This window comes from Carex rostrata, chromosome 8, assembly GCF_964058835.1.
Source record: "Carex rostrata chromosome 8, lpCarRost1.2, whole genome shotgun sequence".
NCBI classification, from domain to species: domain Eukaryota; kingdom Viridiplantae; phylum Streptophyta; class Magnoliopsida; order Poales; family Cyperaceae; genus Carex; species Carex rostrata.
This window is the reverse complement of record NC_135925.1, coordinates 7,706,229-7,720,563: the sequence shown is the minus strand read 5'-3', so window position 1 is coordinate 7,720,563 and position 14,335 is coordinate 7,706,229. Positions and strand designations below refer to the sequence as shown.

At 36.9% G+C, this 14,335-nt stretch overlaps 1 protein-coding gene and 2 pseudogenes across 4 annotated transcripts; 2 read left to right on the top strand and 1 right to left on the bottom strand.

Annotated features, from left to right (window-relative positions):
- Positions 1-222: 222 nt before the first annotated feature.
- On the top strand, positions 223-1,721 carry LOC144558425 (strigolactones hydrolase CXE15 pseudogene; annotated as a pseudogene). The gene is made up of 2 exons (XR_013512904.1): positions 223-297; positions 517-1,721. The product of XR_013512904.1 is annotated as a strigolactones hydrolase CXE15 pseudogene (transcript).
- A 2,044-nt stretch (positions 1,722-3,765) lies between these two features.
- LOC144558424 (strigolactones hydrolase CXE15 pseudogene) lies at positions 3,766-5,594 on the top strand (annotated as a pseudogene). The gene has a single exon (XR_013512903.1). The product of XR_013512903.1 is annotated as a strigolactones hydrolase CXE15 pseudogene (transcript).
- Positions 5,595-9,360: 3,766 nt separating this feature from the next.
- LOC144558394 (uncharacterized) lies at positions 9,361-12,448 on the bottom strand. Of its 2 annotated transcripts, none has more exons than XM_078307240.1 (4): positions 11,278-12,448; positions 10,103-10,140; positions 9,821-9,992; positions 9,361-9,719 (listed from the first exon to the last, which is right to left on the bottom strand). In XM_078307240.1, exons 1-3 carry the CDS (start codon positions 12,271-12,273, stop codon positions 9,893-9,895), a joined length of 1,134 nt encoding a protein of 377 aa, XP_078163366.1. In that variant the 5' UTR covers positions 12,274-12,448; the 3' UTR covers positions 9,361-9,719; positions 9,821-9,892. The 2 variants fall into 2 exon arrangements, with proteins under 2 accessions (XP_078163366.1, XP_078163365.1); XM_078307239.1 differs by having other exon boundaries at positions 9,361-9,735; positions 11,278-12,363.
- Positions 12,449-14,335: the final 1,887 nt, after the last annotated feature.

Below are 14,335 nucleotides of genomic sequence, written 5' to 3'. Positions count from 1 at the left end.
ACTTTGTATTAAAATGTTATGACAGCTAGGGGTTCAAGTATAAAATGCTCTATTAGGTGGGAGCTGCCAATCTCTCACAAGATCAAAGGATTAATGTGGTTGTTGAGTAAGAGCAAGATCTTTACTGAAACAGTTATGCAATCCCAAAAATGGATAGGGAACACATATTGTCTGATTGTCTCACATGCTTTATGCAGAATGAGATTGACTCTACAAATTACCTTTTCCTTGCATGTTCATATATGTTCAAATAGTCAATGTATATGGTATTGTCCTGGCATTATAAGAAAAGAGAAAGAAAAAAAAAAAATGCCCATTTCTTGAATTTCAATAAGACACGTCTCCAACTAACCTCTTTACTTAAAAAGTATAGATCTCATAAGTTTCCGGTCTTCACTCTTCATCATCTCCTAAATTCCTTAACTCAGAACAAAGGAAACAGAAGCTCTTCCCTATCTCCTTTTTTTTTTTTTTTATAAAATCTTCATTGTTTCCTATATTCCTTAAATTAGAAAAAAAGTAAACAAAATATCTTCATCATCTCACCATGGCCACTCCCACTCCCACTACCACTGACACCACCACCAACGAACCCTTCGTCGTAGAAGAGTGCCGCGGCCTCCTCAAACTCATGAGCGACGGCACCGTAATCCGATCAGCAGATCCCCCTTTGCCCTTCACCTTGCCAGACGACGGCTCCATCGAGTGGAAAGACCTCCTCTTTGATCCCATCCACTCTCTCCACGTCCGTCTCTACCGCCCCGTCAAAACCCCGCCAAATGCAAAGCTCCCTTTACTAGCTTTCTTTCATGGCGGCGGTTTCTGCATTGGCTCCCGAACCTGGTCTCTTCTCCACGCCACTTGTCGCCGACTCTCTGCTGAACTCCCTGCAGTTGTTCTCTCGTTTGACTACCGTCTAGCCCCCGAGCACCGTCTCCCAGCCGCCATTGAAGATGCCGAGGCTGCACTTCTATGGTTAAAATTCCAGTTTACCGGACCCAACACTGATCTGTGGCTTGCGGAGTCAGGAGACTTCACTAAAGTTTTTGTCTCGGGTGAGTCAGCCGGTGGAAACATGAGCCACCACATGGCCGTCAAATTTGGAACTAATGGTTTACTGCCCATGCAGATTCGTGGATGTATTCTTATAATGCCGGGATTGATTGGAGAGACGCTGACTAGGTCTGAGTTGGAGTGTCCCGATGGTGCTTTCCTAAGTCGGGAAGCAGGCGATCGGTATTTACGATTGTCGCTACCAGCAGGGGCTACTCGGGACCACCCGGTATTTAACCCCTTTGGGCCTGAGAGCCCCAATTTGGAAAATGTCGAGATGGGGCCGATACTTGTTGTGGCTGCCGAGAGAGATATCTTAATTGACAGCAATTTGAATTATGTCGAGAGGTTGAAGGAGATGGGGAAGAAGGTGGAAGTAGTGCACATTGCAGGAGAAGAGCATGCTTTCTTTTCGCTCAAGCCTCTCTCTGAATCGACTGGCGAGGTCATACGGGCCATTGCCCGGTTCATGAATTCGACCGGTGAGGGATCGCACTGAGCGGAATTTGGTTGGGTTTGGTGGCTTGGGTTTTATATTTGCTCAGTAGGGGAGTTGTTTTGTGACTCTTTTCTCTTTGGTTGTTTACATCATGGTCTCGATGTTGATCGTGAATTGTAAAAGATCAGTTGGGAGGTTAGGTAGGAAGAATAAAAGTGCCCTGTTAAAACAGTTGTTTAGTGCTGTCAAGAGTATTTTTATGAGATAAAACAAGCTACTGAAAATTAGCATCTTTTTGTTAATTTGTAATACAAATTATTTGGTACAGTAATATACCAAATTTCTCGTTTCCTAAATTTTATTTTAATGTAATAAACTCCGAGAACTTTCTGGTCGTGATAATTCCTTCTGAACCAAACTTTCTCATCCATGACAACATGCACAGCAGCACAGGAGAGCACGGTGTTGGTACCGGGAAAATGAAGGTACATGCTTCTAATTCTCGCATGCCTTCATGTTTAGCACATTTTATATCTCCTTATCGTAGAACGAGGAGTTTAACATATATATATCAATGGACTAGTTATGGTTTGCAAATGTTAGATGCAATCAAACATTTGACTGAAATCTGCAGCTACCACTTTACAGCTATGCTATAATGAGTCAGCTATGCTGTAACAACTGACCGGGATCGTTTTCAAGTCCATAAATCGTTCATCAAAACTATGTAAATTGTTTATTTGAAGTCTATAAATCTATAATTTTTTTTTTTTTTTTGATCTAGAGCTAGCTGCTAGTTCCAATTATTTAAATCCAAGGCTTTTCATGACTATAAAACTTACTACACAACTCTATAAAATATTGATCTAAAGTTTGTAAACTTCACAAGTAAATTAAAAATTTTCTTTTCTAGATTTACTGCATTCAAATAATAAATCGAATCATTCAATTCTGTAATCCTAATAGATAATGCCTGTAAACTTATCAGTCAAAGTCTGCAAACTTCTTATATTAAATCTGTAATCATAGTTGACTATAAAACTGGAACAATTGTGATGGTGTAATTATCTATATTCCGATCAATGGAATTGACATTTTACCTTTTTTTTTTATTTACCTTTTTAAAAAAAAAAAAAGTATGTAAAACTTTTATATTAAATATGGAATCCTATCATATAGAGTGTGTAAATCTATTATATATATATATTTTTTAAAAAGGCATAGAGCTAGGGGTGAAAACGGGTCGGATATTATCCGACCGAATTCATATTCGTATTTGAATTTTTCGGATTCGGATAGTCGGATACGGATAATTTGCGGATACGAATACGGATACGGATATGATTTATCCGGATACGGATACGAATTCGGTTTTAATTTCGGAAGCGAATATGGATATGGATTCGGATAATTATCCGAATCCGGATACGTTGATTTTTCGGATATTCGAATTTTTCATTTTTCGGATATATTTTTCGGATAATCGGATAATTTTTCGGATATTCGGATACAAGTGGGGTCCGCTTGTAATAGAAATAGAGAGATGAGAATTAAGAGGTGGGATCTATGTGGCCATCCCTGAGTGAGAAGTCCTACCATGAGACCCAATCGTCATTCAAACAACATCTTGAATTTTTGTTTCTCTCATTAAGTCAAATCTTAGGTTTAAAAATTCATAATAAATTTTCAAAAATACTAATAATCATTTTTTAAATTATTTTCTCATTTAATTAATTGAGTTTTGATGTAATTTATTGTTTATGATGGGTCATTTTATTTTTATTAAATAACACATTAGTTAATTAATTTTGTTCTGATTTCAAATGTGGATACTTGTTGTTTTACAATTAAAAATTTTAATTCACTCCACTGATGTTATACAATCTTGTTGTAATATATATATCCGAATTAGAAATTCGATTTATATCCGTATTCGTATTTGTATTCGACTAATATTCGATTCATATTCGTATTCGATTAATATCCGATCCGTATTCGTATCCGATTAATATCCGATTCGTATCCGTATCCGGAAAATAAAAACGGATACGAATATGGTTTTATCACTATCCGATCCGTATTCGATCCGTTTTCACTCCTACATAGAGCCCGTTTTATTACCATGAAACATATCAGTCTTACAAAACGTAAACATCAGAAAAAACATTCACATACAGTCCAGCACAAATGTAAATCTATTATATCAAATCATAAAAAATTATGAGTCAAGTCTTTCCCATTGTTATTAACAAATTCTTAAATTTATTATATCAAATCATAAAAACTTATGAGTCAAGCCTTTCCCATTGTTATAATCTACAAATGTACTGTACCCTCAATCTAAAATGCAAAATACAGCCAATTAAATGGTAAAAAAAAATATAAATCTGCAAAGTACTGTACAGATTCGAAAATTTCACTAACAGTTATGGTTCCGAAATAATTTTATGATATTTTTTTTCAGGAAATAACAGATTCGAAAATTTCACTAACAGCCAATTAAAATGTCGTAACCAGTGACGGCTGACAAATTGACAATTGTAAAAATCTGACACTGACAAGCATGCTTCTTATATTGACCACGAGTTCCCCACCGGCACCGCAGCCCCAACAATTAAATCATCATTGTCATAAAAAATAAATGAAAAAGAAAAATCAAATGCCCATTTCTTGAATTTCAAAAGGGCACATTTTCAAGTTTCCAACTCACCTCTTTACTTGAGAGTATAAATCTCACTAGTTTTCAGTCTTCACTCTTCATCATCTCCTAAAGCTAAGTCTTTAAATCAGATTAAATTGTTCTCTTCATCATCTCACCATGGCCAGCTCCACTGCCACTGACGCCACCACCAACAAACCCTACGTCATAGAAGACTGCCGCGGCCTCCTCAAACTCATGAGCGACGGCACCGTAATCCGCTCAGCCGATCCCCTTTTCTCCGTCACCTTTCCCGACGACAGCTCCATCGAGTGGAAAGACCTCCTCTTTGATCCCATCCATTCTCTCCATGTCCGTCTCTACCGCCCCGTCGAAACCTCACCCGATGCAAAGCTCCCTGTACTAGCTTTCTTTCATGGCGGCGGTTTCTGCATCGGTTCCCGAACCTGGCCCATGTTCCACACCATTTGTCGCCGCCTCTCTGCTGAACTCTCTGCAATTGTTCTCTCGTTTGACTACCGTCTAGCCCCCGAGCACCGTCTCCCTGCTGCCATTGAAGATGCGGAGGCTGCACTTCTCTGGCTAAAATCCCAGTTTACCGGACCCAACACTGATCCATGGCTTGCCAAATCGGGAGACTTCACTAAGGTTTTTGTCTCGGGTGAGTCGGCTGGTGGAAACATGGCCCACCACATGGCCATCAAATTCGGACCAAATGGTTTAATCCCCATGCAGATTCGTGGGTTTATTCTCATAATGCCAGCATTAATTGGGGAGCAGCCGACTAAATCTGAGTTGGAATGTCCGGAGGGCGCTTTCCTAAGTCCGGAAGCATGGGCTCGGTATTTACGATTGTCGTTACCGGCAGGGGCTACCCGAGTTCACCCGGCATTAAACCCTTTCGGGCCAGAGAGCCCCAATTTGGAAAATGTCGAGATGAAGCCGATACTAGTTGTGGCTGCCGAGAGAGATATATTGATTGACAGCAATTTGAATTATGTCGAGAGGTTGAAGGAGATGGGGAAGGAGGTGGAGGTAGTGCAGATTGCAGGAGAGGAGCATGGTTTCTTTTCGCTCAAGCCTCTCTCTGAACCGACTGGCGAGGTCATACAGGCCATTGTCCGGTTCATGGATCGGACCGGTGACGGATGTCACTGAACCGCTCTAGGTTTGGTTTGGTGGCTTGGTGTTGTGAGTCTCGTCTCTTTGGTTGTTTTATTTTCTCAATTTTCTCAGAAAGGTAATGGTTGCTTGCTTGCTTACCATAGGAAGAATAAGCGTGCTTTGTTAAAATAATTCTTTAGTGCTCCAAAGAGATATTTATAAGATAACATGAGGTCATGAGCTACTGGAAATTAGCATCTTTTTGTTGGTTTATAATACAATTTATTAGGTGTTGTAATATACCAAATTTTTTCGTTTCCTAAATTTTATTTTGGGTAACCAATTTTTCTCATCCATAACAAATGGGGTCCGTTTGAATAGTTGCAAGGTAATTTGGTAAGGAGATTTATTGTAGTTGGTTTCTCTTGCGCTATTTCATTCATCGAAAAGTCCTCTCTCTTTCTGTCCACTCACTTATGTATCAACAACAATTATCTACTCATTATTCAAAACTACATAATTATAAAAGCATAAATATTTTATCAGCAAATTTACTGTCTGGAAAACTCGTTCTCTCGAAAAATACACACCCCTTTTATTCTGTACCATACATTTGAACAAAAACATACAAATTTCATCGAATCACGGAATTAACATGGTTCGGGACGGATCAAACTCGTCATGGACTGTGAGTAGACGGGTTGGATTAGAAAAAATTGATCCGGTCCATACAAGAACTTGGTCTGTTGATCGTTTCGACTCTTGCAATTTTTTAGACGGGCTTGAACTAAACGGGTAAACCTACGCTTTCCATTACAAGACTCGCAGAGAGACAGCTCTGTCTATCTATTCACACTTACCGGCCGAAACAAAAGAAAAATAAAAATTGAAAATGAAGCCGTATTAATATCGTGCGGAAAAATCAATAAATATTAAACGAAACCAACAGATCAAATTAATCTGCTGGAAAATCTGTAAGAGAAGTGGTGGCGGCCCGGGTGGGGCAAGGCCTTCTCGGTTTTTTTTTTTTTTTTTAAATTGAAAAAGAAAAAAGTAAATAGAATAACGCCTGTGGGTCTTGAGTCTTTACTCAGATAAATGGACCAAGTTAACTTCTAAGCGCAACTAAGATTGTTTTGTTTTGAACCCATCATCTGTCCCAAGTTCTAAAATTATTTCAGTTGTGCATTAACTAAGCAAAAAAATATAAAAAAAAAATATACTGGACTATGATATCACTCACCAAGGGTGGTCAAGAAACTTGTTACCATGGTCCATGGAGCTCACAGAAAACATATAATACAAAATTTCATCGTTTCTTTATTAGAAATTGTCCACGTCATTGGTTACAAGGGAGCTAAATTTATATGTAGATAATGCGGATTTCATGATAATATAAACTTCGTTTAAAGCCCTTCACGTCGAAGTGTTCACCTCAGTGTCTACACCTAAATGTGTTCTGTACCTATTCTCATTTTATATACATGTAGTACATATAAATACTTAACTAATTGTCTTGAACAATAAGTTAGTTATTAATTACTTTTAAAATATAATAATAAAAAATGGATAATTATGTGTTTTAGCATTAAATTAGTTACTTCCAACATAAATATTGTTCAAGCAACAATTGGCTACTTCCTTATAATAGTTCTTTGTTCCGTTTAACACGTCTGATGATAATATTGAAGTTCAATAATAACGACAACTCATGTGAATTTTGTATTGTTATGGTGTGCCTTGGTAATTATAACTATATGTGTAAAAAAACCTAGTAATGTTTTTGAAAAATACACAATTACACGGTCATATTTTACAATTATATGTTTAAAACAACTGTTTTGTATTAAGGTAATTACTCAAGTATTTAACGATACAACATAAAAATACAAAATGAACACTTAGAAAGTACATTCTTTTCATAACTCTAATAAAAACTTTTTTGGATTGGGTCGGCTTACCGCTATATATGGATAACCTAAAGAAACTAATATGCACAAAATTATCGTTTCCCTTTTTTTTCTTTTTTTTTCTTTCATTTTTGTTTTTATTTTCCTTTGAAGTAGTATGCCCACAGTCGACATCACAGGTTCGAAATTAAATCAGCATTCTATGAAGTCGTCAAATTCTTCCCTTATGTGTCTTATATATAATGGAACCAGATGGTATAACGCCACATTAATATAATAAAAAAATATGTTAGTCAAAAATAAAATTCTAGGGAACCAGATGGTATAACGCCACATTATTTTAATATAAAATATGTTAGTCAGAAATAAAATTCTCACTTTCTTGCGTAACAGAATTATCTTGATCAGCTTCTTCTTCTTTTTTCCTTCTATTTTATCCTTAGAAATAAATGGACAAATGGAATTTGACCCTGTAGTTAAAAAGATATTAGTGAATTTTATAGGGATCTACTTGGTACCTGGTACATCTACTTGGTGAATTTTAGTTCATTTTTTCTATGATTATTTAAGAGTATGGTTGTATACTGAACAATAAATTTGATAATATTTGAAAAATAAAAGTTCCTCTAAAAATGTAGAATTTTTAATCTGTTTACTATTTGATCTGTTGCACAAGCAATCTGGCAATGGATTGCTACTTCAACAAATTCTCTTTTTACATGTCAAACAACATAAGACTTGGGGATGATAGATGCAAGTATACATTTGAAAGATAAATTTCTTATCGACTTAATTTAAGAAACAGTAATTTAGACTATTTGACCTGAACGTAATGGTGTGTAAAACTTTTAAGGCTATATGATCTGGATTATTGTTTTAGCTTCTTCTTGGTATAAAAGTCAATTATTTTTTAAGTTAATTTAATATTACCATTTGATGTAGAAGGTTCGCCGTACAGATACCAGTCGGTACAGAGAAAATAGTAGTTGAACCAGTTCAAATGCTTGACAAGATTTGGGTGAAATGCAATGCATACAAGATTTAATTTTATGATGGCTATTAAATAGAATTGTATCGTTTGTTTGTTAGATTATGAGGCTTTTATTTTGATGTGCTTAGGAACATGTCCCTATTTGATTTTTTTTTTTTCTGGTAGCTGTTTTTGGTCATGCAATAGCTGTTTTGGTTACTTTCTGGTAACAGAGAAGAGGTGTTATCCCAAATTATCATAAAATGCATTTTATATAAACTAGTAAGCAAGCAAATATCTCGAACATGGCAAAGAGTTACTCTGTTATTAGAATAGAGAGATAAAACGATCAGATTTTTTTTAATAGTACACCTGCTAATTGTACCAGAGATTAATCTATACAGTTCTTAATTATGAATAAATAGATACCCATGAGGATGCTTAGGTTTTAATAGAAAATAATCAGAACAAAATATAAAATGAATATGCAATCATATATAAAACTAATTTGGCTGACTGGCGAATTGCTTACAATTGCTGGCCAGAATTTTAATATTCTTAATACCAGAAATCAAAACAGACTTAACCAAGAAAATGTCCAAAATAATTAAGATATATTCAAAATGTGCTGTAATTTAGCTGGACAACTCAAATGATAACAGAGTTGCACGTAACTCAAGCATATACCAGTATATGGAAAACAATATAAGAAAATTACATTATAAAAGATTTAATTGAAATTCTATCAAAAAAAAAAAAAAATTTAGAAGAAGAAAATAAATGAAACCATGACTTAAAGTTCTTTAGTGTTCTAAGGAATCTTAAGCTCACCGAACGAGTGCTTCTTTATCAAGTTTAATGTCACCTCTTTAGTGCTCTTTGTGCTAGCTTTCTTAAACTTGTCCAAGTTTTTAAGCTATGGTTTCGCATGGCTTAAGCATTTTGTAAAGCTTAAAGTTTTCTTAAGAAAGTTACTTTTCAACTTTATTGCTGAATGGATGCTCCTTAGTGCAACTTAAAATTTAAGCTTTATATAATTGTTGAAATGCGTGATAATAAAAGAATACCTGATTGGAATGAAAAATAAAAGAATAGAAAAAGAACATAAATTTATGCATGATAATAATAAGCAAACTATTGCTTCAGTAAATTTATAAGCTGGGACAAACATAAACTCCAAAAAAACTTTATTTATTCTTTCTTAAATAAAACGCAATTTGCAACATTTAGAAAGCAAATGCTGTACACAATTTTTTATTTCACAAGCTAGCTAACACCCAGAACAATTGTGTTGTGTACAACTCCAAACCTATAAAGATTTACAATATACAAAACACACCCAAAAAAAAAAAATGAAAAGCTACTTGCCTAGGTCGTGATCAAACAATTACAAGCGAACCCCTAACAAAAATTGGAAATTTACAATTCAAGCCACGCTCACCCAAAAAAAAAGAAATACACAAAAGAATGCATTAAAAATCTCACAGAAACACAAACCCTATCATTTTATGATTTCATTTTGCATCTACACTGAAAGGAATTATTCAGGCCTTGGATATGCCACCAAGCCTTTTCTGCGATCTCCTGTTAATAGCAGCACCTGATTAGTGGTCAAGTATGTTTACGTTTTAAACATGGAATGCAACCTCAAAAGATGATTAGACAAGATTAACTAATCATCTTACAGTATTAGTAGAAGAATAGCTGAGAAGGGTTGCAACTGGATAGGGAGTCAGGCACCATGTCAGTAAGCCATGTCATCGCTTCTTCCTTGAGAGGCTTCTTGAGTGGCCAAAACTACTGAGCCCAAGAAGCAGCAGAAACGCAATGCTAGTTTTACTTAAGCCAAACCTGCTCCTGTAAATTATGCAAATGGCACCAAGGAAATTATAATTTTTATTTATGCATAAATATTTAACATATAATAAGAAAAGAATAGCAGGGAACCAAATTATAAGTTCATTTACCTCGGTTCATCTCTCTGGATGAAAACATTGAAGAACAGCTGCAAAGAGAGACAAAAATGTAACTGATTAAAACACATGAATTTATGAAAAGGAGACACTGATCAGAACAAGAGTATTAGCACAAATGATAGTGCAATTTAGTGAATTAGATCGTCAAATTGAAAAATGTCATTTTTTAGAGGTAACTAGGCAACTTTTTATGGCAAAATCAGAGCACTGAATTACAGTACAACACAGAAACAAATTGATAGACTTGCTTTTCGGAGGAGAAAAGAGATTCAATTGTGGTACTGGCCTTCATGGTTTGTCAAATTGCAGTGAATCCTACTTGAATTTGGTTTCTGAAGGATTTTCAAAGAACCAGAAGTTGTTACAATTAAACAATAGTACTGTTATCCATGGTACACTTGGACACTCCAAAAGAAAGTATCATAACTAAAATTTTTTGAAACATCTATTTTTGTTCCATAATTTAGCCATTGACCCAGTTATTGCCGGTGATAATAGATAAGAATGAGAACCAAATTATGCATTCAAATCCCTATTAGTTAGTATCGTTTAGAAAATGGAAGTTGATTTTCCATTTTATATACAAAAAAAAGATTCAAAATTTTGACTAAGCACAAACAATTAGCAACTTGTAATGGATTGGAATCCATCACCATAGTGGGCAATGGCACAATAGAACCATTATCTATTGCCAGTTAAGAATAAATTATTCAAGTGTCCTGACGTCAAATCGGACGGTTTGATATTAATCAGACAGTCTGATTGAATAATGACACATTCATGCTATCCATTTTAAAGGCAGCAGATGTCTGAGCAAACTACAACAATCTAAGGTACAAGCAATTGACCACAGCCATGGAGTAGAAAAGCACAAAAATTAGATTCTTCAAATACTTGATATGCACAGAAACAACAATTCAATTCACGCAAATAGAGTGAACCGATTACCAGAAAAATAAAAATTGAAAGGTAATAATTATAAATCACCCAGTAAAAAAGTTCACGCATATAAAAAGTACCTTTTACTCTCTCTTTCTCATTTTAACATTTTTATACATAGATGATCATGTAAACAACGTCTTATAATTAATTTTTTCAAAGACATGAAAAAAAAAAAAAAAACCTATCCAAAATCACTCAGAATACCCCAACAATCGAGGGATTACCTTAAAGACCCCAAAGACTGAGAATTTCGGGCCATTAGACCTCTTCACAATCCGCCGCTCGGCCGCCACCTGTGTGCAGAGACGGGTCGCAATATTTCTCATTAACAAAAGCTGCGCCTTCTCAGCCCGCATCGCCATCATATCCCTCCTAACACTCTCCCTGTCTGTTTCCAGCACTTCTAGCCTCGTCAAAATCTTCCTCATTTTCATATCAAGATCACCATCATCCCTCCTAGGCTGGTACACCTGGTACTTATTATTAGAAACCCAATCACTCGAACTGTCATACGGCTTCTCAACAATCCCCCTTCCATCCTCTTCCTCTGACTCGTACTCCGACTCCCCGTCAGGCTCAATGCCATGGCGCTTCATGCGCTCACGGTATGCCTTCATCTGCGCCTCCATGTCGGCTATTGTGTTGTCCTTCATGTCCAGCTCCTTCTCGATTTCATCCAATTCTTCCTCATGGTGTGCCGCGAGCTCGTCAGCAAACTGTTTCATTTGCCGTGCTTCCAATTGTGCCGCGGCTTTTTCATCATTGAGACGGCGAATCATCTCCATGGTTTCATTAACCGCAGATGCAGCAGCCTTGCGCTCTTCATCGAGCTCATCGTATAAGGACTGAATTTGCTTCTCTTGCTCCTTGAAGCTCTCCCGGAGCTGCTCGAGCTCGGCGGTGATGTCGAAGCCGTCATTGTTGTTGGCCGGCGGGGTGTTGGTGGGGTCCGGTGCGCGTGGGGTGGATTTCAAGGAGCTGTTGAGCTGGGCGAGTAGCTCAGACGGCTCGAGCTTGCGCTTGACGGCGCGGTTCCACATGGCAGATTGAGAGGAAGAGGGGGAGAGATGGTCTGACAAATATGTTGGCGTTGTAAGTATCCCCGAATCCAGAGGGAGTGCTTCGTAGCTCCCGCTATAGTCCATATTGTAACCCCCGCCACTGTAGTCATCACCACTATAGGCACCAGCGTAGCCAATTTCGTCCCCCATGGATCCCATGGAGGGGCGATGCTCCTGTCGCTAATGGAATTGGGGTTGATTCTTTGATTAGGAAAGAGAAAGAATAGGAGGTGAAAGAGAGAGGATTAGTTCGATTGAGATTGTATATATCTTAATTTATTACGATGCTGGTGAATTTTATTTTCTTATTAAATTTATTTTTGGGGTTTGATGGCACGCATCGGAGTTCGATGACGGAATACTGTGGTGGTGGTGGGGCTGGAAGACAGCGAAGGTGGTGGGTCTTACTTTGGAGCAAAGGGAGGGAAATGATAATTAATTAGGGAAGAGATGATTTGCATCTCCAACTGTCATGATATTTGTATTCTTGCCTTGGGCTTGCACCATGCAAAAAAAAAAAAAATTGTAATTCTAGAAGGTTATAAATTAGCTGACTGATAAAAATTTACCATTTTGCTGATGATGGCCAATTAGTACTGATGCTATTTCCTTAATTAGAAAGGTTGAATAAAAGCTAACAGAAATTCTTATGCATTAAAATTTCTATCTATTTGCGTCACCGGAGACAGCAAAATGCAGTGTTCTAAATAGCTAGCCATAGCTTCTAGCGTAGCTATAATGATTTTGGACCTAGAAAGCTAAGCTACGGGGCAAAACTGTGCTAATCGAGCTGCGGCCGCTATGCTACATGAGCTTATGATTTTGCAATTTTAATGAGCCTTAATGTATAGATGGGCTTTTTTTACTTTATCGAGTTATATCAATACAATGGAACATGGGCGAGCTATACCGCTATATCAATTAAATTTTGTATCATGCATTAATATATGATAGTGGTATATTTTGAATATAAAATATATCGATAGTTTTTGAATTAGAGATATTTTGAATGACAATTTGAACTTTGTATTGGTTCAATATAAATATTAGAACTTCTTAATCATTTCGTGTTGTTTTTTCTTGATGAGACATGTTTATCATTAGTAGAAATAAAAAAAATGTTATTTATGATAGCTGCGCTATTCGCTAAAGTTTTTTTTTTCCTCTCTGCTATGCTGCTATAAACGCTATTTAGAACCTTGGCAAAATAGTAAGTTTGTTGGAAGAAATTAAATTATCATAATTTCAATTGTATGCTTCTGTTTTCCAATTTTGGATTGGTTTGGTTCCTTGGAGATTGCATTTGCTAGAGGTTGGGTTTGGTTCCAATTGTATGCTTCTGTTTTCCAATTATGGATTAAGTGCGTACCGTGTCGGAAGGAATAGTGCAGCCGTTGATTGTCTCCGTTACTAAATATCGGCGGGTGTATTTAGGATTTAGGAACGAGGACTGCACGTCTGACAGGGTAAAAGTTGTTCCGAAGGATTCGGGTCGGATGTAAATGGGTCCGGGTCTAGTTTTAATTATTAATTTATTCCGTTATGAGTTAATTTTTTTTAATCTCTTGACCAGGTTTATTCATTTATCAATCCAGCCTATCCCATTCAGCGACTGAAGCTTACGGACAGCTCTGTTTGTCAGAATAAATTTTTTTTTTTCCAAATATTCGCAGAGGTTGTCAAGTTATAAACGAACTATCGATTTTTAGAATTTTTTTTCTAACTAAACTATCTCCTTTTTTTGTCATAATAGAGTTATCACTATTCTATATAGAGTAATTATAATTTCCCCCAGCTATCCATCCCCCATTTCATCCCTCAACTAACTTTCTATTTTAACTATAATTACTATTTTTAACAACCTTTTATTTCTTTCCTATTTCTCCCTTTCTCTTCCGCCTCCATTTTTCTCTTTCACCTCCATCTTCTTCTCCCACCTCCGCCTCCGCCTCCCACCTCCCTCTCTCACCTCTGCCTCCTACACCTCACCTCACCTCCGCCTCTACCTCCCTCTCCAACCTCCGCATCCCACCTCCTCCTCCGCCTCTGTTTTTCCTTCGATAAGCTCTCCTCCCTCTCCCACCTCGAAATGGTAAATACAATAAGCTCCCTCCCTCTTACACTTTCGCCTCGGTTTTTTCCCTCTACGCCTGCTACTCCTACTTCAGCGAACGTTCTGCCGGAGATCATCCGTCACTCCATCCCAATCAAGCACGCCTCT

Coding starts and splice junctions, on each gene's coding strand:
- LOC144558394 (XM_078307240.1), bottom strand. CDS start 12,273: ATGGGATCCATGGGGGACGAAATTGGCTACGCTGGTGCCTATAGTGGT. Junction 10,141..11,277: donor CAGTCTTTGGGGTCTTTAAG/GTAATCCCTCGA, acceptor CTCTCTTTGCAG/CTGTTCTTCAATGTTTTCAT. Junction 9,993..10,102: donor ATCCAGAGAGATGAACCGAG/GTAAATGAACTT, acceptor CATAATTTACAG/GAGCAGGTTTGGCTTAAGTA.